The 26,499-nt window shown below is 36.0% G+C and overlaps 1 protein-coding gene across 1 annotated transcript in view; it reads right to left on the minus strand.

The window, feature by feature from the left end:
• Positions 1-26,499, minus strand: part of ITGB5 (integrin subunit beta 5) — a 200,460-nt gene that overhangs the window by 168,125 nt on the left and 5,836 nt on the right. The window contains exon 2 of the mRNA XM_074214694.1: positions 15,623-15,708. Within this exon, the coding sequence (XP_074070795.1) occupies positions 15,623-15,708 (86 nt within the window). The remainder of the gene's footprint in view (positions 1-15,622; positions 15,709-26,499) is intronic.

Here is a 26,499-nt window from a genome sequence, read left to right on the forward strand (position 1 = left end):
TGCAGTCTTCACAGGTCTTTAACCTGTCATGCAATGATTAAGAGTACCAAACCTGGAGTTAGGAAGACTCATTTTCCTAAGTTTAAATCTGGGATCCTGGGCAAGTCACTAAATTTTGTTTGCCTCAGTTTTCTCATCTGTAAAATGATCTGAGAAGGAAATGACAAACCGCTCCAGTATTTTCACATGAAGAATCACAACTGAACAACAGATCAATTTGATGTCAAAGAGGATGGCACTGTTGCTCCACAGATTTTAAAATTTTCTGAGGGGGCCACTAAGTGGTATGATGGATAGAGTACTGGTCCCAGAGTCAGGAGGCCCTGAGTTTAAATCTGGCCTCAAACAATTAACACTTACTACCTGTGTAACCCTAGGCACTTCACTTAACTCCAATTGTCTTGCTAAAATAAATAAATATACATACATACATACACACAAATATGTGCACACATGAGTATGTATATATATATATATATATATATAGTTAGATAGATATAATGTAATATATATGTATGAATATATATACATATATAAAAAACAAAGGATCCTAGAATACTGTATCCTAAGCTGTTCACATATTAACTCTTACAGAGAAGTTTATAAAGCAATGATGGATCACATGAAATGGTCAGAACCTCTTTTCCAGGACCCTAGAGTTGAATTCAACTCAAGATGAAGCCCTAATCCCTTCAAAATGGTTAAATTTTCAGTGTGAGTATTTGCACCTCCAAAATCCACAAACACTATAAATCTGAACTTGATTTTGATTGTCTAAACTAAAGAAAGTGATGAGAAAAAAGTATGCCTTGTATGCATTCTTTTCTAGAGTCAATTGTTGAGCATTTATTAGCACATCACTCCTTGTACTACCAAATGTAATAATTATTAGTCTTTATTCCTCCTCCCCTCGGCCTCTCTGAAAATGGAAACTACCTGAAGTTGAATAACTGGAAATCTGTGATGATTGGAACTACTGCTAAGCCCTGGAAGAGAAATAGTTTAAACTAATGATGAGGAACAGTTTTGCCAAAGGCTATTGACTCATGGGATTTGGAAAATGATCAAGTATAACCTAACATAAAGGAAACTCTCATAGATTCCAATCTGGAAATAATTTCAGAAAACATCTAACACAAAACTCATTTTAGAACTGAGGAAACTGAGGTCTAGAAGGACAATGTGCTTTGTCCAAGATCACAAAGAACAGCTCCACTTTATAGGAGGGGAAAAGGAAGAAGGAAGGGAGGGAGGGAGGGAGAGAAGGAACAGGGAGAGAAGAGAGGGAAAGAACAGGGTAGAGAGGAAGAGAGGGAAGGAGAGAGAAAGGAAGAGGAGAGAAAGAAGAGAGAGAAGGAAAGAGGGAGGGAATGAGGGAGGAGGAAGATAGGAAGAAAAGAAAGGGGAAGGAAGGATAAATGGAAGGAAGGGGAGAAGAAAGAAAGGAAAAAAAGAGGGAAGGAAGGAAGAATGGATGAAGAAAGGAAGGATGGAAGGAAGGGAGGGGAGAAAGAAAGAGAAGAAATGAAGAAATGAAGATAAAATTTAAACAAAACATAGAAAGAGAAAAGGGGAATAAAGGAAAGAATGAAAGAGGGGAGAGAAAATCAAAGGACAGAAAGAAAAGAGAACCAAAATCTTGAAAAAGAAAATCATCAAATTAATTTACTAATAGTGCTATCTTTAATCCTTTAAATTTTTCTCAATGGAAAATTTAGAGACTGTCACAAAAATTTTTACATCCTATTCCACTTAAATTCTGGAAGAATTAGTAAAATCATGTCTTTCTCTAGTTTTCCTTGTTAAAAATTCCTAATTTCTTGTCCTAGAAAAGATGTTTTTTAAATGCTATTTTACAGGAGGAAGGGGAATCTTTCAGAAAGCAAAACTCTCATCTTTCAGGCTTTCATTAGATTTTTACTGAAGAATTTCAAGTTCTGCTTCATTTTCAAACCTATAAACAAGAGAAACTCACTATATGTCTGGTACAATGAACTTTACAAATATTATCCCATTGGATATTTCTAGAGATATACATCTTGTTCTTGCTACTAGTGTTATGGGCTAAATAAATCAGGAAGGGACTAATGTGGCCCATTAGGAGCCCCCAGATGTTAAAAATTGAAACCTCTGCTTTACCCTCACCATTACACCCAACAAACTTTAATCATATGACTTGATTTAACTGATATTCAGACTTAGTAAGCTGAGGATGAGGGAGGAGAAGAGAAATCTGGGCTTGTCACACAATAGCTGTGGAATTCTGGGAAATTTGATTAACCTTTCCAGGACCTCGATTTCTTCACACGTAAAATAACATTGTTCAATTAGATGATCTCTACAATTCCTTCAAAGTCTAGGATCCTTTATGAGAGACAGCTTGAAGTAATGGATAGAGTAGAAGACTTGAAATCTGGAAAGGCTTGGTCTTTTATTACCACTCTCATCTTAATTATTTAGCATTTCAGACTCAGTTTCCTATAAAAAAGAGAGGGATCGGATAAAATGGCCTCCAAGGACCCTTCTAGTCTAAATCCAAGTCTAAGAGGGCTAAGCTGAATGTTTCACTGAACTAAATCAGGAACCATTCTGAACATCTATCTATTATGCACACTGGGTAGGTATTAGAAAATTCAAGGATTTAAACAATGAGATTCAGGTGGGCATTTCAACTCACTCTAATAAGCCATGGCAATAAATAAATCTGATAAAACTGTCCCTTGATTTACAAATACAAGTTCTTTGAACATTTGTAATCTTCTTTAGACCCCTTTTCCCCTAGGTGCTGTTTGTCTTGAAGATAGGTTCACAGGAATATGAGTGGAGTGAGAAATGACGTTAGAAATCATTAAGTGGAATACCCTTCATTTTACAGATGAGGAAACTGAGACCCAAAGAATTTAAGTAAGGTGACCTGCCCAGGGTCACACAGTTAGAAATATCAGACATGAACACTAGTACTAGAGTCAGGAAGACCTGAATTCAAATCTGGCTTCAGATACCTAACAAGATACTAGCTGTATGACTTGATAAGTCACTTAACCCTTGACTACCTCATATTCAGGGTCATTTCCAGTCATTCTGATCCATTTCTGGCCACTGGAGCTGGATGACTCCAAAGAAGAAAATGAGGTTGGTGATTTAACACAGCACTCCCTCACTCTCTCTTGCATCACCTCTCAAATGTCCTGGTCTTCTTTGAAAATGAAGAATAAACATTATTATCATCATCAGACATGAGTTTAGAAGCCAAGTCCAATGTAGGCTCCAATGCCCAATCCATACTGAATTCTTTTTAGCAAAGGTGTGGAAACAGCTAACCCCAAATGAAGCCCCACCAGATTAAAATTTGATCAGGAAATAGCTAACAAGGGGGCAGTTATGTGATGCAGTGGATAGAGCACAGGCCCTGGAGTCAGGAAGACCTGAGTTCAAATATGGCCTCAGACATTTAATAACTACCTAGTTGTGTGACCTCAGGCAAGTCACTTAACCCTACTGCCTTGCAAAAAAAAGGAAATAGTTAAAAAACAGACAAAACTATAATGAAGCACAGATATTATATGTCAATAGTCTAAGTCAATAGGTCCACAGGAAATCTTATGTATGCTTTAATGGCCCCATCTGATTTTGATACTACTGCTTTAGGTTCTTTTCTGTTACAACTCAGGAACCCCAATACCATAAACTAATAAAGCATATTACAATTTCCAAAGTCCTTAGACATACATAATATCATCTGATTTTCACATCAACTCTATTGATTAGGTATTTTTAATCTCCATTCTATAAACTGAATTTCAGAGACTACCTCTTTGCTGGTCTTCAGACAGTGGCTGGATGACCACTTGTCAATTATATCATAATAGGAATGTTCTGCATTATCAATGAGTAGGAGTCAATGGCCACAGAGGTCTTTTCCAATTCTCAATTTCTCTGGTTTTGTAATTCAAAGAAGATAGTCCTCAATACCCTAAAGTCATTCAAGAGTTGGTTCTGCCAGAATCAAAAACTGTACTAGCATCACCATTAAGATCAGAAATAAACTTCTGTGGAGACTGCACATTTGGTCAGAGTTTTGAGAGGAGAGGGATGATACTGGCTCTGGGGTTTCAACAGTATAATGAACTCCTGGTGTGGAAATTCCTCTCTTCAATGCAAATTAGCAGCTCCTCAGAAATATATACTCTTAGAGAGCTGCCTAGGGCACTGACAAGTTAAGTGACTTTCAACAGCTATTAGAAGAATATCTTAAACCTAAGTCTAGTGCCACCAAGGTTTGCTCTCTATATCCTGCCATTCTGACTCTATGTGGAGTTTATAATATCGTTGTTCATTCATTTCAGTCATGTCCAACTCTGCCTGGTTTTCTTGGCAGAGATACTAGAGTGGTTTATCATATCCTTCTTCAGATCATTTTACAGATGAACTGAAGCAAATAGAGTTAAGTGACTTGCCCAGGAATAAAAGTCTTCCTGACTCAAGGCTCTATCCACTGCACACCTAGCTCTCTCTTTAAAAATATTAGGCACTGAATGAATGTCATTAGATTTTATTGAATGTTTGCTAAATATTAATAATCCAATGATAATTAATAAACTTAACAAATTATTCTCTCATTAAAAAAGGTGGAGGGAAAGAAATGCCAAGGTGAAAAATTGAAAATACATATTTCAAATAGAGCAGGATTATGGCTGTTATTCATCCTTCATTTTCAAAGAGAACCAATGACACTAACTATGTTTTAGAAGAAATAAAGTAAAAGGAAGGAGAAGCAGGACAGTTATTTCCAGGCTCCAAATTTCTTTTATCTTAATGATGTAGTATCTAGAGAAATGGGCCTGTAGTCAAGATGACCTGAGTTCAAATCCAGCCTCAGACACTTAACTAGCTGTGTGATCTTGGGCAAATCACTTAACTTCTATTTGCCTCAGTCTCCTCAACTATAAAATAATAGAAAGGGTGTTGTGAGGATCAAATGAGAGGTTTGTAATTAGTATAGTACCTAGCCCTATTAGTAAAGTCTTATACCCTTACCTTTTATTCATTCCATTCTCTTCTTATTAAAATTTCATGCAGGCTAAGAGCGGCCACTTTCACCACAGTCTAGATGAGCAAAATTCAGGACACTCACTGACTGAAAGAGTGGACCCCCAATACCCAACAGAGAATAGTGCTCCTTGAATGTTTATTCCCCTATATTATACTCCATTCCCAGACTGTTAACACATAAAGAAGCCCTTTCATCTTCTTGCAGGGTATTAAGCAAAACACATTGGATTTGTTTAATCTCTTTTGCTTCATTAAACTTGAGGTCCAAGTACCTAAAGGCTTGGGGGGGGGTACCCTGTGAAGTATAGTTCATTATACATCATCACACTTTCTACTTTTCTTTTCCTGAGGCACTTCTTAAACACTGTGACTTCAAGGACCTGTTTCTACTTTCCAAGGGGAAAGTGTTTTAAAAGAAAAAGTGTTTTCCAGAAATTTCTGTTAACAAAACAAAGTGTTCCTACCTAAAAGGAAAAAAAAAAGATAGGAAAATGAAGTCACAGTTCCTTTTAATTGGGCCTTCTTAGAGGCTTTTTTCATTCCTTTTTCTGTCCCTGTGACTCACTAACTGTGTGCTCCTAGGTAAATCATTGAACTTCAGCTCAGCTCCCTCACTGGAAAAAAAAATGGGGAAAATAAAAGTGGATTTCCTAACTTCCCAGGGTTGACTGTGAGGCTGTGGTAGTGATTGGTCTTTTGGCACAAATTTTTAATGGACTTCCAATATGTTAAGTTACTTTTAAAAATTATTCCTTTTCATTCTAATCTAACTTATGCTTATATTTTATTCAGTTCCCCTTTTTCAAAATTTCAATAATACATTTCCTGCATTTCCCTAAATAGTAAGTTCAAAGTGTAGCTACAAAACACCCCTTCATAAATTCTGCAGTTGAAATTGATAGGCATTCATTACTTCAGCAAATGGTTATTACTATACAGAGCATATGAGTAGATGCTAAAGAGACATAAAGTTTAGATAAGACCCTATTGGTGGATGTTATAATTTAGTAGCAGACCAAAACACCACACAAATACCTCTGACATATAGCCAAAAAATAAATGCATAAAAGAGTTGCAAAATAAAATGCTAAAAAATGCCTACAGAAGATGGTTACTAAGAATTGTCAAGTTCAGAAAGGCTCCTGGAACTGGAAAGAGTTGATCTTTGCTTTAAAGGATGGACAGGCATTCAACAGGCAAAGAGAGAGGTGACATTCCTCCAGGCATAGAAACAATCAGAGTAAAGACAGGGGCTTGTTTGGAGAACAGAGAAGATTCCAGATGCAGCCAGAACATAGAATGCATAAAAGAGACTAATATGAGAAGGCTAGAGAGATAGAATGGCACCAAACTGGGAAAAACTGTGAGTAATTTGAATTTTCCTTGGTATGCAGTCAGGAGCCACTGAAAATTTCTGACATGTACACAAGAGCTAGAGCTGATATGTTCACATAAGAAAGAGTATTCTGCTAGTAATAAGAAGGATAGATTAGAAGAGAATGGAAGCAGGAAGGAAACTTTCTTAAGTGCTAATAAGAACCTGTACCTAGGTGATAGCAACAGTTACAGAAAAGAGGGGACAGATGTGATAAATAATGAGGTAGAATTACCAGCAATTCACAACTGATTGAATATGAAAGGCAAGGAATAAAAAAGAGTTAAAGCTGACCCCAGGTAATGAAACTTTTATATTAGGATATTAGTAATGAGTATATGAAAGAGGAGAAATATGTAAGAAATCTTTAAAGAGGTGAAACAGACAGGAATTAGTAACTAATTTGAAGCTGAAAGGTGAGGAAGAAGGAAGTATCAAGATGTACCAAATGACAACACATGTTCTCTTGAGTAGATGAATGGTGATGTCACACACTAAAATACTGAAGTCAGGAGGAACAGGTTTATGGGAAAGATAAATTTGACTTTGGACCAGTTGGGTATAAATTACCTACAAGACATTTAGATAGAAGTGCTAAACTAAAGTTCATAAGAAAGAATGGGAGTAGAGTAATAGATTTGAAGTTATCTGCTTAGAAGGGGTAGTTGAAGTCATAAGGATTAAGCAGACTTATAGAGAAGAAACCAAAAGAGGAAAAGTCCAAGGATAGAGCCTCAGGGACCAACCACATGGAAGGGTCAGAAGGGGAAAGAAAAACAGTGAAAGAGACATAACAGGAAAGACTGGAGAAACAGAAGAAAAATCCAGAAAAAAATGGCCTTTTAAATCCCTGAACAAGAAGAAGGTATTGGAAAATATTGCCTAAATCTGCAGAGCTCAAGGAGAAATGAAAAAACATAGAATTTAGTGATTAGAAAGCTATGGGTGACCTTTGAAATTCCACTTTCAGTAGAGTAGGGGGGAAAAAAGCCAGACTTCAAAGGGTTGCAGAGAGAATATTGAGGAAATGGAAGCATTGAATGCAGGTGACTTTCTGAAAAAGCATAGCAATGAAGGAAAGGAGAAAGATCTTGAAGGAAAGGAGAAAGATGGCAGAGTGGCTAATTAGAATATAAGGGTCATGATATCTACTCTGATAAAAAGGTTTGGAGGAACTGAGAATGTTTAGAGGAAGCTGAGAAGCAAATCAGTGGTAAGGGAGAGCCCAAAGAAACATGAGAGAAACAGAATGGTGGAGAAAAAGAACCAGATTAAGGGTACAAGTAGATTAGTCTAAGGAATCAGATAATTCTGTGATAAACTGTGACCCTCTTACACTCATTCTACTTTTCAACAAACTCCAGGATCAAATATGAAATCTTCTATTTGGCATTCAAATTCCTTCACACCCAGGCCTTCTCCTACCTCTCCAGTACTTTTTATACCTTATACACTCCTAGAATCTCTGTGATTCAGCCATACTAGTCTAAATACTCCAACTCTAGACTTCAGGCAATCTAACTGGCTGTCTTCTATGTCTATAACCTTCTTCCTCTTCATCTCCTGGTTTCCTTGGCCTCCTTTAAATCTCAAAGTCCCCTCTATAAGAATCCTTTCCTGATGCCCCTTAATATTAGTGTCTTCTCTCTGTTGATTATCTCCAATTTGTGTTTTTTATATAATTTGTATGTAGTGGTTTTCATGTTATCTTTCCTGTTAGATTGTGCATTCTTTAAGAGCAAGGACAGGCTTTTGACTTTTTTTGTATGCCCAGTTTAGCTATAGTATGGCACTTAATAAATGCATATTTATTAACCATATAGGAAGAAATAAGGAATAATGATGCTGAGAAGTGTTGAGGAATAAAGAAAGAACACTAAGGAAGTTCATGTTGCAAAGTCTAACCCTCTTTCTGTAACTTTATTATTTTATCTTTTAAATAGGTTTTAATGAATCATTGTTTTTACATTATTATTATTATTACCTAATTATTAGGTTTACACTTCACCTCTACCACCACCACCAAAATTGAAACCTCCCTTTAACAAAGGGAGGATGCTTCATTATCTGTACAAAAAGACCATTACTGGCTTTTCACTTCCTTTCAGGGACATTTTTAATTACATAGTTGCAATCATTATATCTATTTCTTTTATTTCTGTTTATTTCACTCTGTATCAGTTCACAGTGATTACCCCATGATTCTCTGAATTCTTCATATTCTTTATTTCTTTTTTCTTTATAAAATTATAAAATTCATAGTAACCTTGAATTACCTTTCCTACTTCTCCCAGAGATCCATCCCATAACATGATTTTTTGGAGTGTAATGCTCGTCTCTTCATTTCTATCATTTTAGTCATTATGCATATTGTTTTCTTGGTTCTGCTTACTTCCCTGTGCATCAGTTCATGTAGATTTTTTCCATATTTCTTTGGATTCATCACATTTATCTTTTCGTGCAGTTAATTCCATTATATTCACATCACAAAATTTGTTTAGGCATCTCAACTGATGGGTATCTCCTTTGTTTCCAATTCTTTGAAATTTGTTTTATAACAGCATTTTTCCAGCTATAAATATTTTGGTATATGTGGGGACTTCCTTTCTATTAGTGGCTTCATTAGGGTATATAATCCCATTACATTAAGAAATCTCTGGATCTTACTCTGAAAGAGTAATGACATTTTAGTCACTTTCTATGTGTAATTCCAAATTGCTTTCCAAAATAGACCCAGCCCCATCAACAATATATTGCTGTCCTTATCATTCCACAAACACTCCAACAATGAATAATGGCCTTTTTTGTCTTCCTTGAAAATCTGTAGAATATGAGGTGAAACCTTAGGCTTATTTTGATTTGCATTTCTCTTTTTATTAGTAATTTGTGGCATTATTTCGTGAGATTGTGAATACTTTGTAATTCTTCTTTTGAAAACTGTTTGTTCATATCTTTTGACCACTTATCTATTGGATATTAGTCACATATACACATTTATTTGTTGTTTAAATATTTTGAATATGCAACCCTTATCAGAGAAGTTCACTACAAAGATTCCCCCCACCCCATTCTCCCATTTCCCTTCTTATTCTAGGTGCATTAATTTTTTCTGAGCAGAAGTTTTCCAGCTTCATGCTATCAGTTATCAATTTTATCTTTTATAATTATTCCATATTTGTTTGGTTAAGAATACATCACCTAATTGGAAATTAAGTAAATGTCCTTCAATTGGGGAATGGCTTAGCAAACTGTGGTATATGTCTGTCATGGAACACTATTGTTCTATTAGAAACCAGGAGGGATGGGATTTCAGGGAAGGCTGGAGGGATTTGCATGAACTGATGCTGAGTGAGATGAGCAGAACCAGAGAAACACTGTATACCCTACCAGCAACATGGGGGTGATGATCAACCTTGATGGACTCTCTCATTCCATCAGTGCAATAATCATGGACAATTTGGGGCTGTCTGCAATGGAGAATACCACCTGTATCCAGAGAAAGAACTGTGAAGTTTGAACAAAGACCAAGGACTATTACCTTAAATTTAGAAAAAAGTACTCTGATCTCTTATTGTCTGATCCTGCAATCTCTTATTCTTTATGTTTCTTCCTTAAGGATATGATTTCTCTCTCATCACACTCAATTTGGAACAATGTATACCATGGAAACAATGTAAAGACTGAAAAATTGCTTTCTGGGGGTGGGGTGGGGGAAGTGATGTAAGATTAGGGGAAAAATTGTAAAACTCAAAATAAATAAAATCTTAAAAAAAGAATACATCACCTACTCATAGCTATGAGAGTTATATAATCTGTTTCTTTTCTAACTTGTTTTTATATAGATATAAAGATATGGAAAACTAAGGTCATTTAGAATGTATTGTGGAATTCAGTGTAAGGTGTTGGTCTCAATGTAATTTTTCTAGCACTTTAGATTTATTCTAAAAGCATGGCATCTGTTGTTCTAGCTCAGTTCTATATGGAATGCAAAACTAAGCACTTCCACATTTCCTGGGATGACACATTGTATAAATAGCTACAACCACTATTATATTCTTAGGGAGAAAAATTTTTTTTTCTTGACTATCAACTATACTTTTTTTTAAAACATTTGAATTAAAATGAGTCAGTTTTATAAGAAAATTTAGTTACTTCAACAATTATTAAGAAGAAATAATGATAAAGGAATGATATAGGAAAATCAGTTCTGTGATCTAAAGCTATACTAAAAATACTAAATGTCACGTAAACATTCAAAAAGAAAAAGAGAAAATGTTGGAATAAATTCCAGTAGATGAATTTTAATTTAAAAAAAGAGGATGCATAAGAAGTTAGAGAAACCTGAAAGACCTATAGCTTTAGCCAACAATAATAATATACATTCAGGTTACTGTTTTAATAACCCAGCTTTCTCTTATCCCTACAAGCCCAAGCACAGAAGTTGACTAGAATAGTTAGTAAAGGGGTAATTGTAGAGTGAATACAAAATGAGAACCCTCAAATCTGTGCACCTGACCTCTTACACAAGATGCTGAGAAAGATAATTATTTACTTATCTTTGTTCTGCCCTGTCCCATTTGTTGCTGAACCAGCTACTTATCCCTTCTCAACACTTCCTGAATCGTCCGTTCTTCAAGCATAACTTTTGTTTAGTTAGGGTCTGAACAGTGTACCTCAGTGGAAAAGCACCTTGGAGCAAGCACAAACTAAGGAGACCTTGGGGTCTATTCCTGACCTTACCACAATAAGCTGAGTGACCTTGAACCAGTACTAAGTTTTTTTAGGATCCCTTTTGTAGGCAGTTATGGTACAATGGACTTGAATTTAAACCCTGACTGCCACTTTCTAAATATGTGACTTTAGGTTAGTCTCTTAATCTCTAGAATACTTAATTTCCCATCTATAAAATAAAGATGTTAGACTAGATGGACTCTAAGGTCCCTTCTCCAGTTCTATTTCTATGATCTTATGTAATATAAAAGTAAACTAAATAAGACTTAGCAACCAATGTGGGGAGAGGGAGTGGAGGGGAAGGAAGCAAAGAGAAGGAAGTCAAAGCTGACTCCTAAACAACTAATCTAGACAACCAAGAGAAGGAAGATGCCTTCAAAAGAAACAGGGAAAGTTTTCTGAAGTGGGGTTTGTTGAGAGGAAAATATTCATTTCCATTTTGTATATTGAGACATCTCGATGGAGAACTCCACCAGGCAGTTTGTGATATGGACTGGAGTTATCACTTCCTAATCTGTACTCCTAAAAGTCATCTGCATAGAGATGATACACTGGGAGTGGATAATCTCACTAAAAGATAAATATATGGGGTGGAAAAGAGAAGAACGTACAGAACAGAGCATTGGGAGACATTGGGAGACGTCCATGTTAAGAGGGTAAAAGATAAATGGCAATGATTCAGCAAATGAAACTGAAGATAGGTAGAAATTCTCCCAGCAGTACTATAGGACTATGAATTAGGGAACATCCAGATAGTCAATATATCAAAATTGTAAGTAAAGTATTACTGATTAATGTTTAAATTATATTCTCTCAACCTAAACTCACAGAGCAAAACATGTTGTCAAAGGTTTCTATATGTTCTGCTTGTTATTTGGTTTCCTTCCAAGGAGGAGGGGGGGAGGGGAAAGGTGGTAGAGAAGGGTTTTTCATGCATATAACTTGTTGTTGTTGTTGTTGTGATTGTTTATCCTTTGTTCTCCAAAAAGGCCATGACATCAGGAGGGTGACATCACATGAATTGGATTTGAGTACAAAGTCACCAGTCTCACTTTTTCTTCCAGAACCATCTAGGTCCAGTGGCCAGATATGGATCAAGATGACTGGAGATGACTCTAGATACAAGGTATTCAGAGTTAAGTGACTTGCCCATGGTCTTTCAGCTAGTAAGTATCTGAGGTCAATTTTGAACTCAGGTCTTCTAGAATCCAGAATTAGTACTCTATCGACTCACCTCACTGACCTACATATACACTTGTATACATGCATAATATGTGTGTGTGACACACACACACAAAGACACTCACATATGAATATTTACATGCAGGAATAAATACATGTGTATATAAAAGTAAGGCAATTTCCAAGTTGATCATACTAGTGATAGACAATTTCTTGCTAGGAATTTGTTCCTTTGAAAGTTGGAGTCAAAAGTGGGTGGTTCAGAAACATCAATTTTGTTTTTAGGTATGATTTTCTTACTCATTACTAAAATCTGTCTTTTCTAGTGTATGTAACATGATTTTCAAACTTTAAAGTACTCTTTAAATGTTAGTCATTATTGTTATTATTGCCTTCAAAAGGTAGCAGTAAAGAAAATAGCACCTGTGTACTGACAATCAAGTTCTTAACCAAGACTGTAATCTTAGCAATGCTTTCTCAATTTATTTTGGCAATATAATTTGATCCCTCATGATTCATCAGAGTTGTTATCTCTCTGACAAATCTAAGGAGATTTTCTGTCAATCTGCCAGTTAATAAAAATTTATCAAATGCCTATTATTTTTCAGGCACTTTGTTAAGGGCTGCCACATCTAGGCACCTTGGAAAGACAGACTCTCTTTTCTGCTACCACATCAACAATATTTGCCTGAATCTCCTACAGCAAAGAATCACCAGCAATTACTACCTAGCTCTGATAAGATCTGACAGCCTCTGTTTATCTGCATTATCATGGCTATGAAACACGCAACTGATTCTTTCTTAAAGTATCCAGGTTTCTTGTCTTCTGGGTGAACCTCAAATGTGTTTCCAAGCTCCAAATGTTCAATAATTCTTCCCTTGTTCCTATGAAATTTTCTTTTCCTTTTAAAACTTTTGACATATATTCAGTTCCTCTTTGGAGCTTATGTGAATTCATTTCCTCATATGTAATTCGAAGAAACTAGACATAATGATCTTGTTGGTCCTTTCTGTCCTTGCCATTCTTTGCTCAGAAAAAGAATCATATGATAAGAGATGGATATCAAGGGAAAAAATTGAGTATGTTCAATAGTTTAACACTTCTTAGATTTTCCACCCTTAGAAGCCAAAACTTGGGAGATTCAATCAAAGCAGTCCTTAAGAGCAAGTGTAGATCTTTAAAACCCAGGACAGGGGATTCAATATAGTTCAACTCAACAAGAGAAGGAGACAATGAGCACCCCTGGACCCCCACACACTTGCACACACACAAAATATACTTAATTTCTTACTGTACAAAATATTCCACTTTTTTTATACAATAAAAACTAGGATTTATATAATGCTTTAAGGTTGATAAAAATACTTCTTTACCTAACAACAATCCTCCAAAGTAGGTGCCACTTTTATCTACATTTTACAACTGGAAGAAACAGAGGCACATGGTAGTGAAGTGGCTTGCCTAGAATCACCCTGCTACTAAGACTCAGAGGTTGAAATGGAACACAAATCTTCCCAATTCCAGGACCACAATTCTAGCTAATATGCTACCTTCTTAACTCAGGTTGTTGCCTCATATATCACAGTTCATTTAGTCATGCCACAGTGGATAAGTTATCTACCTTATTTCCATTTCTTAACTACCATAAAACATTTACTGTAAATAATATATATGCATATACTGAATATAAACTGAACTCTGTTACTGTCTTTGACCTCTCTGAAATATAAAAAATCCCAGAACAGTTGAGTCAAAGAGTAGAAAGAGTTTAGCTAGTTTTCATGCATGATTCTAAACTGTTATCCAGAACAATCATAGCAACTCACAATTCTACCATCAGAGTATATTAGTCTTCTCACAACTCCTTCAGCATTCACTCTTTTCTTTTTCTTTTTCAGTCATCTTTGTAAAATTGCAGGATGTGAGATAATATATATATATATATATATATATATATATATATATATATATAATTTCTTCTCTTGTTAGTGATTTGTTGGATGTTTTCAAAAGGACATTGCTATTGTATTATTCCTTTGAAAATTGTTCCTATTCTTTGATATATCTCTTGGATCCATATTTTTACATATATATGTATATATTATTACATATGTTCCTGTATATATATATACAATATGATAGATTACTGTTTATGTTATATGATAATATCTGTGATATTAAGAAAAAGAATTTTCCTATTCTATAGTTTCTACTATTATTCTTTCTTCATTACTTTTGCCTGTTCAAAGAATCCCTTCATATTACAAATGAGAATGAGATCTAATTAGGTTAAGTGATTTGCTAGAATCACACAAATAGTACCATTCAATAGTAAGATTCTAAGTCTTCCTGACTCCAAGTCACTGATAGAAAAATTAAATTTGATAGAAATGTTATGCTTGCTTATTATGCATTTCCTGATTGGATCTGAACATCTTAAAACCACTATCATGTAAATATGCTAATGAATGATTATCAGAAATTAGAGAAATAATAGCTGCTTTAAATCTAAAGATAGTAAGAGCCAATGTATAATATTTGTACTCTGATAAAAAGTCAGTGTAACTTTTACAAACATTCCCCAGCATTCCATATGCAGATACTAGAATGTTATGTGTCAAGGACATAATCCCACAAATTCAAAGTTGCTCATCTCTGTCTATGGGGTTCAGCAAAGGGTTTTGACTCTAAGTTTTTTGCTAAAAGCAAAGAAACAATACAACTAAATAGTAACTAGAAATGATGTTTAAAAGACTTCATAAAATAGAAGAATTTCCTTTGTCTCTAACCTCAGAATTATCAACTTACATTTTTTGTGAAACAAGGTAATGGGGTTAAGTGACCTGCCCAAGGTCACACAGCTAGGTAATTAAGTGCCTGAATCTGGATTTGAACTCACTTCCTCCTGACTTCAGGGTCAGTGCTCTATTCACTGTGCCACCTAGCTTTCCTGTCACTTTACAGTTTTGCATGAAAACCTGCAGTGTATTGGGATGTAAGGTGAGAAGAAGATAAAGAAGAATTGGTAGTCTGAGACACTTTAGGGGAAGTAACCAGATGGCCTGGGCTCAAGGAGAACTGAGTTTTACTAGTTATGTGACTGTGGATAAGTCACTTCATCTTTGTCTGCCTCAGTTTTTTCATCTGTAAAATGAGACTAACAATAGCACTGATTTCCCAGGGTTGTGGTGAGAATCAAATGATACATATGTAAAGTGCTTTGTAAGACTTATAACACTATATAAATGTTCATTCTGAACCACCCTCAACCCACCTCCTACCTCTTTGGAACACCAAGCACATTTTGGGTTGATGAGCAGACATTCTTCACAGGAGGTAGCACTCCCACTTGTACAGATGTTGAGACCTTCAAAGACAAAGTAACAAAAGAGGTAGTCAATAAGTTCTAAGCTTTCAATTTAATAATGAAGCATTTGAGTTGGGGGTATATGCTATCGAGGGACCATTTGTTCAGTAGAAAAGCCCAAAGCTGTATTTCTTTCTCCCTTGCTATTCAACAACTATTTCAAAAAACATTCATCAGATCTTCCTGTCACACCCTCAATCCAAGATAAATTTTTTGTTACTGTTTAGTCATTTCAGTTATGTCTGACTCTTTGTGACCTCATTTGTATTTTCTTGGCAAAGATACAAGAGTGGTTTTCCATTTCCTTCTCCGGTTCTTTTTATAGATGAGGAAACTGAAGGAAACCGAGTTGAATGACTAGCCCAGGATCACACAATTAGAATATGTCTGAGACTGGATTCTAATTCGCAAAGAGAAACCTTTCCTAAATTTAGGCATGGTGTTCTATCTACTGTTCTATCACCTGACCAGTTTTCAAAAAGGTACCCAAACCTTTGAAATACAGAAACACTGAGGAGAAAGAAAGAAAATTGCTACTCTCATTTGTGGCCAAATTTCTTGTCAAGAAACAGTATGAGAAACTTTTCTTCTTTTAAATTAATAACTTCTTCCTTACCTCATTGAAATTTGCATTCACTGTTACTTTTTTTAAATAAAGAAAAAACTGTTTACCCCTTCCACCTCCATTCCAATAGAAAAAAGAAAAAAAAAAAAGAAATTCCTTGTAAAATATATGCATAGCCAAGGGGGAAAAATTCCCTTATGGGTTATATCCAAAAAACATATTTCATTCTTTGCCCTCCAAGTTCCTTCACTGGTTCTCTGGAATCATAGATGATCATTGTGTTGGTCCTACAACTTCCAAAGTTATTTGTTAACATACTGTTGCTGTTATTGTATAAATTATTCTCCTGGTTCTGCTCATTTCATTCTTCATCCATTTATAAGGTCATTAAAATTGTTCAATTTCATAATACTATAATTATAGTAGAAATTATTCTTTTGGTTCTGCTTACTTCACTGTGAATGAATTGTGACAAGTCTTCCCAATCTCTTTCAAGTCATCTATTCTTCTTTCTTACATCTATCAGTCAATTAACATATATTAATCACCAAAAAAATGCACCAGGCACTGTGCTAAACACTGGAATTACAAAGAAAGGCAAAAGCCTCTGCTCTCCAAGATCCCATAATCTAATGGGATTAGACATTAAAATAACTGTGTACAAATAAGCTTGTGGATAAGTTTGAAATAATCAACAGAGAGGAGGCAATTGAATCCCATCACATTTATATACCAAGATTGGTCTAACTATTCCCAAATTGATCAGCTTTTGAAATTTGCAAAAATAGCAGCTCCAAAATTAGCAGTTTCATTCCTATTTTCATTTTCAAATGTTATCTCAAAAGTCATCTTACACTACTTGTCTCAGGAAATAATAGTTTAATTCCAGAGACAGTTCTGATCTTGATTCAAGAAAACCAGATTCAAATCCTGCCTGCATCTATCTGACAATTAAAAGCTATGAGACCAAGGACAAACCACTTAATGTTTTGAGCTTAAACCTCCTCATCTATAAGAAATAATAATACCTCTGATATGCACCTGACTTTATTGTAATGATGCACAAATGAAGAGAAGCATATAAAAGCTTTTGAAAACTTTGAAATACTATAAAAATGTTATATATCTAAATGGTCTTCTTTAAAATATACTGGTCAGAAAGGCTGACCCTCAGGAAAGTTGACACTGGAAATGAGGCTTATATTGGGTATTGTCAAGAATTTTGGTCATTAATACAGGAACCAGCAGGCAAACCCTTTATTAGTGATTTCAGAGAAAGCTTAGGCAAGATTTTCAAACACTTGACTAGAGAAAGGGAATAGAAACGAACAAGTATTTATATAATGCCTACTACCAACAAGCTACTGCACTTTTTATCTCATCTGAAATTTTAAATAGCAATCAAAAGTCCTGATGGAGGTTTATTAGTCATATGACCTAGGGCATCTTCCTTTACCTATTTGAAATTCAGTTTAAACCCTGATCGCCACATTATTTCAGATGCATAAAAGTTCTAAAGATATGAAATGATTTGTTTAGGGAGACAGCTTAGAGCCAAGACTAGAAATCCTGTCTTCTATAGTCTCCCTTTACTACCTAATGCAGCAAACAGACTTGTTGCAAGGATCAAATGAGTTAACATGGGTTACAAAGCTGGGAGTAGGTGCTGAAAAAATGTTTGTTGATTATTACCAAGACTGAAGAGGACTTAGCCAAACCAGACTTTCTGGATGGGGAACCTCCCAAAGGATGAATTCACTGTCTATAAGTAGCTCCAAATTATATCATTTAGCAGCTCATTTGGGGTCTGCCTGCTTCTTCACCTCCCTCCTCAGTGGAACAGTCAGATGTTCTAATGACCATAAAGGAAGCTGAAATAGAAGCTGTGAAGCATTCAGAGGTTGGTCACACATCAAAGATGCAAAGGGACCATGACCAGTGGTTCTGACTTTTGTTTACCTATGAACTTCTATGACTGTGGAAGAGAGAGTGAGGCTGATGACTGTGTAGCTCTGCCTCACTTGAATACAATTCACATATAAGTCAAGACATAATGCCATTGGTCCTCTTAGAAAACATAAGACAGGGGTGGCTAGGTGGCACAGTGGATAGAGCACTGGAACCAGGAGTCAGGAGTACCTGAGTTCAAAGCCAGCCTCAAATATTTAATAATTACCTAGCTGTGTGACCTTGGGTAAGTCCTTTAACCCCATTGCCTTGCCAAAAGAAAAAGAAAAGAAAAGAAAACATAGGACAAACAATTTTATCCAAATCCTTTAATTAATCATAGAATATAATATCACAGACTGACTAGTTGGAAGGGACCTTAGAGAATCCTGAGGTTCTTAACCTTGGGTCTGTGAATTTATTTTTGAAAAGACTTTGATGAGAATCTTTCAATATAAATCCAGATATTTTATTTTTGATGAGTATGTTTCACTATAAATCCAGCTATTTTATGCAGTTAAAAACATTTTTAAGAATGAGTCCAGGGGTGGCTAGGTGGTGTAGTGGATAAAGCACCAGCCTTGGAGTCAGGAGTACCTGGGTTCAAATCCGGTCTCAGACATTTAATAATTACCTACCTGTGTGGCCTTGGGCAAGCCACTTAACCCCATTTGCCTTGCAAAAACCTTAAAAAAAAAAAAGAATGAGTCCATAGGCTTCACCAATTTACCAAAGGATTCCATGACACAAAAAAAGATTAAGAATGCATGAACTAGTCCAAATTTTTTTAGACAAAGAACCAAAGCCAAAAGGGTCAAGTGACTTAGTGTGAGGTCACAGGGGTAGTATGTGTCAAAGCCAGAATTCAAACTCAGGTCTCCTGACTCTGAATCTCTTTCCACCATCCCATACTGCAGAAATCTAGTATCACTATGATCCCCACTAGCTTGATTTCCTGTTCCAGCCTGCCCTTGGATGAAGGAATCTTTCTGACCCAGATAGTCTATTGTTGTTTAGTAGTTTCAGTTGTGCCCAACTCGTTGTGACCCAACTTGGGCTTTTCTTGGCAAAGATATTGGAGTGGTTTGCCATTTCCTTTTTCAGCTCATTTTGCAGATGAGAAAACTGACAAGGTTAAATGATTTGTCCAGAGTCATACAGTTCATGTCTGAGACTGAATCTGAACTCAGGAAGATGAGTTCACTGTACCACAGAAATAGTCTAAAAGGCTATTTGGAGTTGAGATAGACAAGTGGAATGAATACATTGTTGGTGGAGCTGTGAACTTATCCAACCTTTCTGGAGAGCAGTCTGGAACTATGCCCAAACGGCAACAAAAAATGTGCATACCCCTTTGATCCAACAATACCACTACTGGACCTATACCCTGAAGTGATGATGAAAAAGGGTAAAAACATCACTTGTACAAAAATATTCACAGCAGCCCTGTTTATTGTGGCAAAGAATTGGAAATCAAGTAAATGTCCTTCAATTGGGGAATGACTTAGCAAACTGTGGTATACGCATGTCATGGAACACTATTGTTCTATTAGAAACCAGGAGGGATGGGAATTCAGGGAAGCCTGGAGGGATTTGCATGAACTGATGCTAAGTGAGATGAGCAGGACCAGAAGAACATTGTACACCCTAACAGCAACATGGGGGTGATGATCAACCTTAATGGACTTGCTCATTCCATCAGTGCAACAATCATGGACAATTTTGGGCTATCTGCAATGGAGAATACCATCTGTATCAAGAGAAAGAACTGTGGAGTTTGAATACTTGGCCTATTACTTTTAATTTAGAAAAAAAAAACAACTTGCTATCTTATTGTCTGATGTTGCTATCTCTTTTACTTTATGTTTCTTCCTTAAGGATATGATTTCTCTCTCATCACATTCAATTTGGATCAGTGTATACCATGGAGACAATGTAAGGACTGGCAAATTGCCTTCTGTGGGGGGTGGGGGAGGGGAAGTGAGATTGGGGAAAATTGTAAAATTCAAAATAAATAAAATTTTAATAAAATAAATACAGACAAGTGGATTATAACAACACTTAGGAAAAACCTGATGTCTTTCATTCCCTTCCTATCTGTGTCACAAATTTATTTTGTGATCACAGGCATATTGCATAATACTCTCAGAACAATTTCAAAACTTTTTTAATAAGGGTAACATTACCAATGGCTTCTGTCACCAGTTCTGTTAAAGATATTTTAATAATGTACTTGGGAAATGATTAGACTGACTCTGCCAACAAGACTAGACAAATTTTTTTTTGATGCCAGGCCACACCAGGGTTTCCAAGCACCCACTCTTCCTTTTCCTTTCAAAAAGTACAAAACCATGGGTTACCACATGAGCCACTGGGGACACTTCTGATGCTTTCTCAAGGGAGTAGTCCTAAATTGGTGTTAGGAAATCCCTAAGATGAAAGATCTAGGTAGCACAGTGAATAGATCACTGGACCAGGAACTCAAGAGAGTTCAAATCTGGCTTCAGTCACTTATTAGTTATGTGACTCTAGGTTTTTTGTTTTTGGTTTTCTGGCAAGGCAATGGGTTTAAGTGGCTTGCCCAAGACTGCACAGCTAGGTAATTATTAAGTGTCTGAGGCTGGATTTAAACTCAGGTACTCCTGACTCCAGGATCAATACTCTATCCACTGTGCCACCTAGCCACCCCAACTCTAGATTTTTTACCCCAGTTTGTCTCAACTCTGGAATGAGTTAAAGAAGGAAATGGCAAAACACTCCAGCATCTTTGCCAAGAAAACTCCAAATGGGAGTACGAAGAGTGTCAGACATGACTGAAAAGTGACTCAGCAAAGATGAAAGATTACTAATGGACAAACTTTATTTATAATAATATAAATTATTATTATAGTGACTTTTAGAATTGAGGTTTTAGATAAAGACAAACATTTACCTTTTAATGATTCTAAAATATTTACTTTATTTTATGCATAATTAGGATTTTTTTCTAAATTTGTATTTAATAAATATTATATAAATGTTTCCTTAATAAATATATAATTTATTTAATATTATTAGCAGGAAATTCTATACATACATGTATGTAAATGTATGTGTATTTATATACATATATACAAACACATATATTAATCACAGAAATCATGGACTGGGAGCTGGGAAGGTTATCTTTTTGGCCATTCTCTCATCTTATTGATTAGGAAACTGAGGTCCAGAGATATGAAGTCACTTGGAGCTGAGTGTGAGAAAATAAAGAGATGCTTCTAACAGAACAAATTAAAGAATCCAGGCATGACATGAGAGAAGAAACTGAGAATAATTAAAACAGTGATAAAAAATAGCATTTTGATTTTAGTAGATGCTGAGGAGCTGAATGAACTACCACTTAGGTAGCCAGTTATTTAGGCTAGCTCTTCCTAAGTTAGGAATAAAAATTTATACAGACACCAGATCTTTCTGGGACAGCTGAGTGGGAAAACTCTATCAATATCATCACTGTTACAATAAAACATTTACAGAAATATACTTTTTCATCTATAGAGAATATAAACTGTTTTGGGAACCTGGCCAAAAAGACTTTAAAGGGAGCTCAAGAAAGGATCTCCCAAAGAGTTAGTGATTTTTTTCTAACCTGTTGGTCTGACCATGTCATTCCCCACCCTTTCCCTGCTCACTGAACTGTAGAGGCTCCCTATTACCTTAAGGATTAAATTATTCAATATAAAATCCTCTGATTGGCTTTTAAAGTCCTTCACAAACTGGTCCCTTCCTACCTTTTCAGTCTTCTTATATACTTTACTCTCTCCATGAAATCTACTCAAAATGGACACTCCATCTCCTACTTCCACACCTTTATACTGGAACTTCTTCATCAATGTTTCTTCACTTCTGAGTTTCTTTTTCTTCAGGATTCAGTTCAAAATCAAGTTTCTGCAAGAGGCCTTCTTGGTCCACTCAGCTGTACAATGACTTTCCAATTCAGATTGGCTGCTATCTTTTCTACATACATCCTGAATTTTGTTCAGTCATTTCTGTCATATCTGACTCTATTTCTCATTTGAGGTTTTCTTGACAGATAGACTGGAGTGGTTTTGACATTTCCTTCTCCAGTTAATTTTACAGATGAGTAAACTGAGATATACAGATATAAGTGACTTGCCCAGGGTCACATAGTTAGTATCTTAGGCTGTAATTTGAACTCAGACAGTTGGGTAGCACACTGGGCCTGAAGGCTAGAAGACTCATCTTCCTGAGTTCAAATTCAACCTTAGACACTCACTATCTGTATGAACTTGAATAAGTCACTTATTTCTTGCCTCGGTTTTGCCATCTGTAAAATGGGCTGGAGGATGAAATGGCAAACCACTCTAGTCTCTGTACCAATAGGGTCACAAAGACTCGAACATAACTTAAACCAGCCTATAAATCCTTGTATTTTGCTTTGAAAGGTTTCTCACCTCCATTCCAAGTGTCAATCCCTAATCACCTCACAACTTAATTATTGAGAAAGTCTTAACTCCAATAACTTGCATCTGATTCCTCTTAGTGACAGAGTGGAAAGAGGGATAATTGGTGTGATGTCAGAAGTACATTCAGGGCAGCTAGGTGGCACAGTGGATAGAGCACTGACCCTGGAGTCAGGAGGACCTGAGTTCAAATCCAGTCTCAGACACTTGATAATTATCTAGCTGTGTGACCTTGGGCAAGTCATTTAATCCCAATGATTTGAAAAATAAAATAAAATAAAAACTTAAAAAAAGTGCATTCAAATCTTCTGAGGCATGCTACCTCTGTGACCTAGGGCAAGTCACTTAACCTCAATGGGTCTCAATTTCCTCAAATACAAACTGAGGGGCTGGACTGTGACATCTGAGGGTTCTTTCAGCTCCAGATCTAGAATCCTATGGGGGGTTTTTTAATCTCCTGATTTTAAAAGGTCTTTTATGGCACCATTTTCCTCAGTGATGAACTAGTTTAGCTGAACAGGATTAAGTGCCAAGCCCAACATCACACAGCTAGTTAAGTGTGTGAAGGTAGATCTGAACCCATGAACATGAGTCTTCCTGATTTCAAGCCCAGGGCACTATCCACTGAACCACCAGATTGTTTCCACAGTGAGCCAAATTGCAAACCTTAAATCAGCACTTCCCAATCTCTTTTTTTGTCGAGGACCCTTTTGATAGTCTGGTGCAGCCTAGGAACCCTTTCAGTATATTTTTAAGTGCACAAAATAAAATACATGGTGTTACAAAGGAAATCAGTTACATTGAAATAAATTTACCAAAATATTATTTTAAAAAGTCTCAGAACTCTATGTTAAGAATTCTGGAAAATCCTTGGGTACTTTGGAACTGAAATCCTCCATTATAAAAACAAAAACAAAACTCTGCAAGAATCTCTGCCAATTAGAGATCTATTTGTATTAATATTCTTACTTTTAAAATTCAAATAGTCCCTGAGACTATTGTAGTAGTCAGACTATCAAAAATTAATGTAAATACTTCATGCAAAGGGCTTCCACCCATGTATAAATACATATATATATGTATATGTATAGATATATATAGAGATATAGATAGATATCTACACACACACACACACACACCCCTATTAAGGCATACACTGAGGAGAAAAAATGAGTTTTGATTGTGGTAAAAAGAGGGCTAAATTGGGATCAAGGGCTATTTGAAGGGAGAAGGAGTCTTGAGCCAAGTCAGAGGCTTGTGTTACTGTGACCTAAATGGATGACCCTTGTGAACTCTAGGGGCCTTTGACCTCAAAGATCCTAAAACAGCAGTAAAACCTAACACAATTCACCGCATAGTTAGGCAGGAAGAGGAGGAGGACAATTGGAAAAAGATTTTCTATCAATCCCCTACTAACTGAGGGAGAATTTTTTTGCTTAATTGTTCGGTCATTTCAGCTATGTCTGATTCTTTATGACCCCTTCTGGCAGAGATACTGGGGTGGTTTGCTATTTCTTTCTCCAGCTCATTTTCCAAATGAGGAAATTGAGGCAAACAGGGTTTACCAGGATCACAAAGCTAGTAAGTGTCTGAGGCTGGATTTTGCATTTAGATCTACTCTGACTCTTAATTACTGCACCATGTTGCTGCCTTTAACTGAGGGAAGCCTTAAGAATGAGGGTAAAAGGGAAGGACTATGGGAATGGTAATTCAATTTGTATTAGATTAGAAAGAACCTGGAAGGAAGTGATACTGTATCTAATTCTGAATTCTTTCTTTTTTTTTTTTGGTATATCCGTAAAATACCATAATATGGTTTAGTTTTTATTTTATTTTTATCATGAAACAGTCATTTAACATTTGTTTCCTCATCCAGAATAATAATATTTGCTACAGACTCAAGTGTGTAGGAAATTTTAAGCACTACGTACTTGTGAATTATTTTTGTGGGTATTACTTTTGTGCTCTTTGCTCTCTAGGCAGACCAGTCTACTTATCCTCCAGCCCTATGAAATAGTCTTACTTAGTACTCCTGCTTCTTTGCCTTCACTCTGATTTGGAATCAGAAAAAAATTGGTTCAAATTCTGGCATTACTATTTACTTGAAGTGTGGCATTGGGCAAGTCAGTTAACTTTTCTGGGCCTCAGTTAGATTAGATAATCCACAATATTTTTTGCAGCTCTGTATTTATAAACCCATGAGCTTGGTTTTTCTCTAGCATGCTTTTCCTCTTCTCTCCAACTATCCAAAGCCTACCAATCTTTTAGAGGATTGCTGAAGGCTTTTCCGACTACTCAAACCCCAAATCACTTTTCACTCAATGCTTACAATATCTGCAAATAATTTAGCATTAACAACATAGGGTGGGAGGTACAGATCTGTGATTATATGAAAAGTTGTTCTACCAACCATTCTAGGAATCCAGACCTGCAAATTATAGTCTTAGAGTTGCCTGCTTTGTTAAGAAATTAATGCTGGGTGGTGTCATAAGCTGAACTTTAAAAGAATGGATGGAGGATGGATGGATGAATGAAGGGATGGATAGATAGATGAATACATGAGGGGATGAAGGGATAGGTGAATTGATGGATGAAGAGATGAATGAAGCTATAAATAGATGATTGGATAGATGAATAAGCATTTATTAATGCTTGTATTATGGATGGATGGATGGATGAATTAGCATTTATTAGTACTTGTATTCTGTTAAGGGCTGGGGAATATAAATATAAAGCACTTTCAGATTACCTGCCCCTAGATTACATATATGTCCTATATACCTAATTATTTACATTTTGTCTCTCCCATCAGAAGATAATCAGAGTCAACTGATGGGCAAATTTGAGATAAACATCAGAGAAGATATTTAAAAATGAGACAGCTCCTTTTATTGAACAGATATCTATCCTATGCAACAACATTTATTGTTCAATTGTTCCAATCTTCAATTGGAAAAAAATAAGTTCTATCAATTCCCCACCTAACTGAGGGGAAATTTTTTTTAATTGTTCAGTCATTTCAGATGTATCTACCCTTTATGATCCCTTTTGCCATGTGGCAAGTGGCTAGCCATGTCCTTCTCTAGTTCATTTTAAAAATGAGAAAACTGAGGCAAAAAAGGCTATGTGACTTGCCCAGAGTCACCCTGCTAGTGTATGAGGTCACATTTGAACTCAGCCTTCCTGACTTTATTAAGTTTATTAATTACTGTGGGAAAAATCTTGGAATGATAAACATGGTTCCAGCCTTAGAAGAGCTTAAAACTCAAAAGAGAGATTAAAACATAATAGAAATAGAAATTTCATTAAAAAATGCTTATGACTCTGGGAAAAGATTTCTAGAGAGTTACAAAAAGTACAGTTTTCTACTTTTTGGGGTCATGTTATTACTGAGTCCTATGAAGATCAGCTTGCTCTTCCCTTGGGAATAATGGAGTCTATCCTAGATGAATTTCATAAACTTCACTAAAACCTATCATTCTGCCTTAATAGTGACATGTAACATGTTTATTTGGATTTTTATAAAGCTGCAGAGCTCCACAGTATTCCCAATGGATTTCTTGGCTGAATCTCTCTTGGTTAAGCCACAAGAAAGCAGGAGGAGGGGACACCATGCTACCTCCCTTGAGCTCAGTGATTCTTGGGTTACCTTTGCACCAATCTGGAACCCACAGCCTCAAGGAGTGAGTATCCAAAACACATGCAGGACTGAAGAGTCCAAAACAGGAATCTAACTGGCCAATTGGATGGGCAGGAACAGGGTAGAGTTAGCAACTAGGATTTAACATCCTAGCTGTCCTAAAATTTTGTTCAGAA

The sequence above is a fragment of the Macrotis lagotis genome, chromosome 1, assembly GCF_037893015.1.
Source record: "Macrotis lagotis isolate mMagLag1 chromosome 1, bilby.v1.9.chrom.fasta, whole genome shotgun sequence".
NCBI classification, from domain to species: Eukaryota; Metazoa; Chordata; class Mammalia; order Peramelemorphia; family Peramelidae; genus Macrotis; species Macrotis lagotis.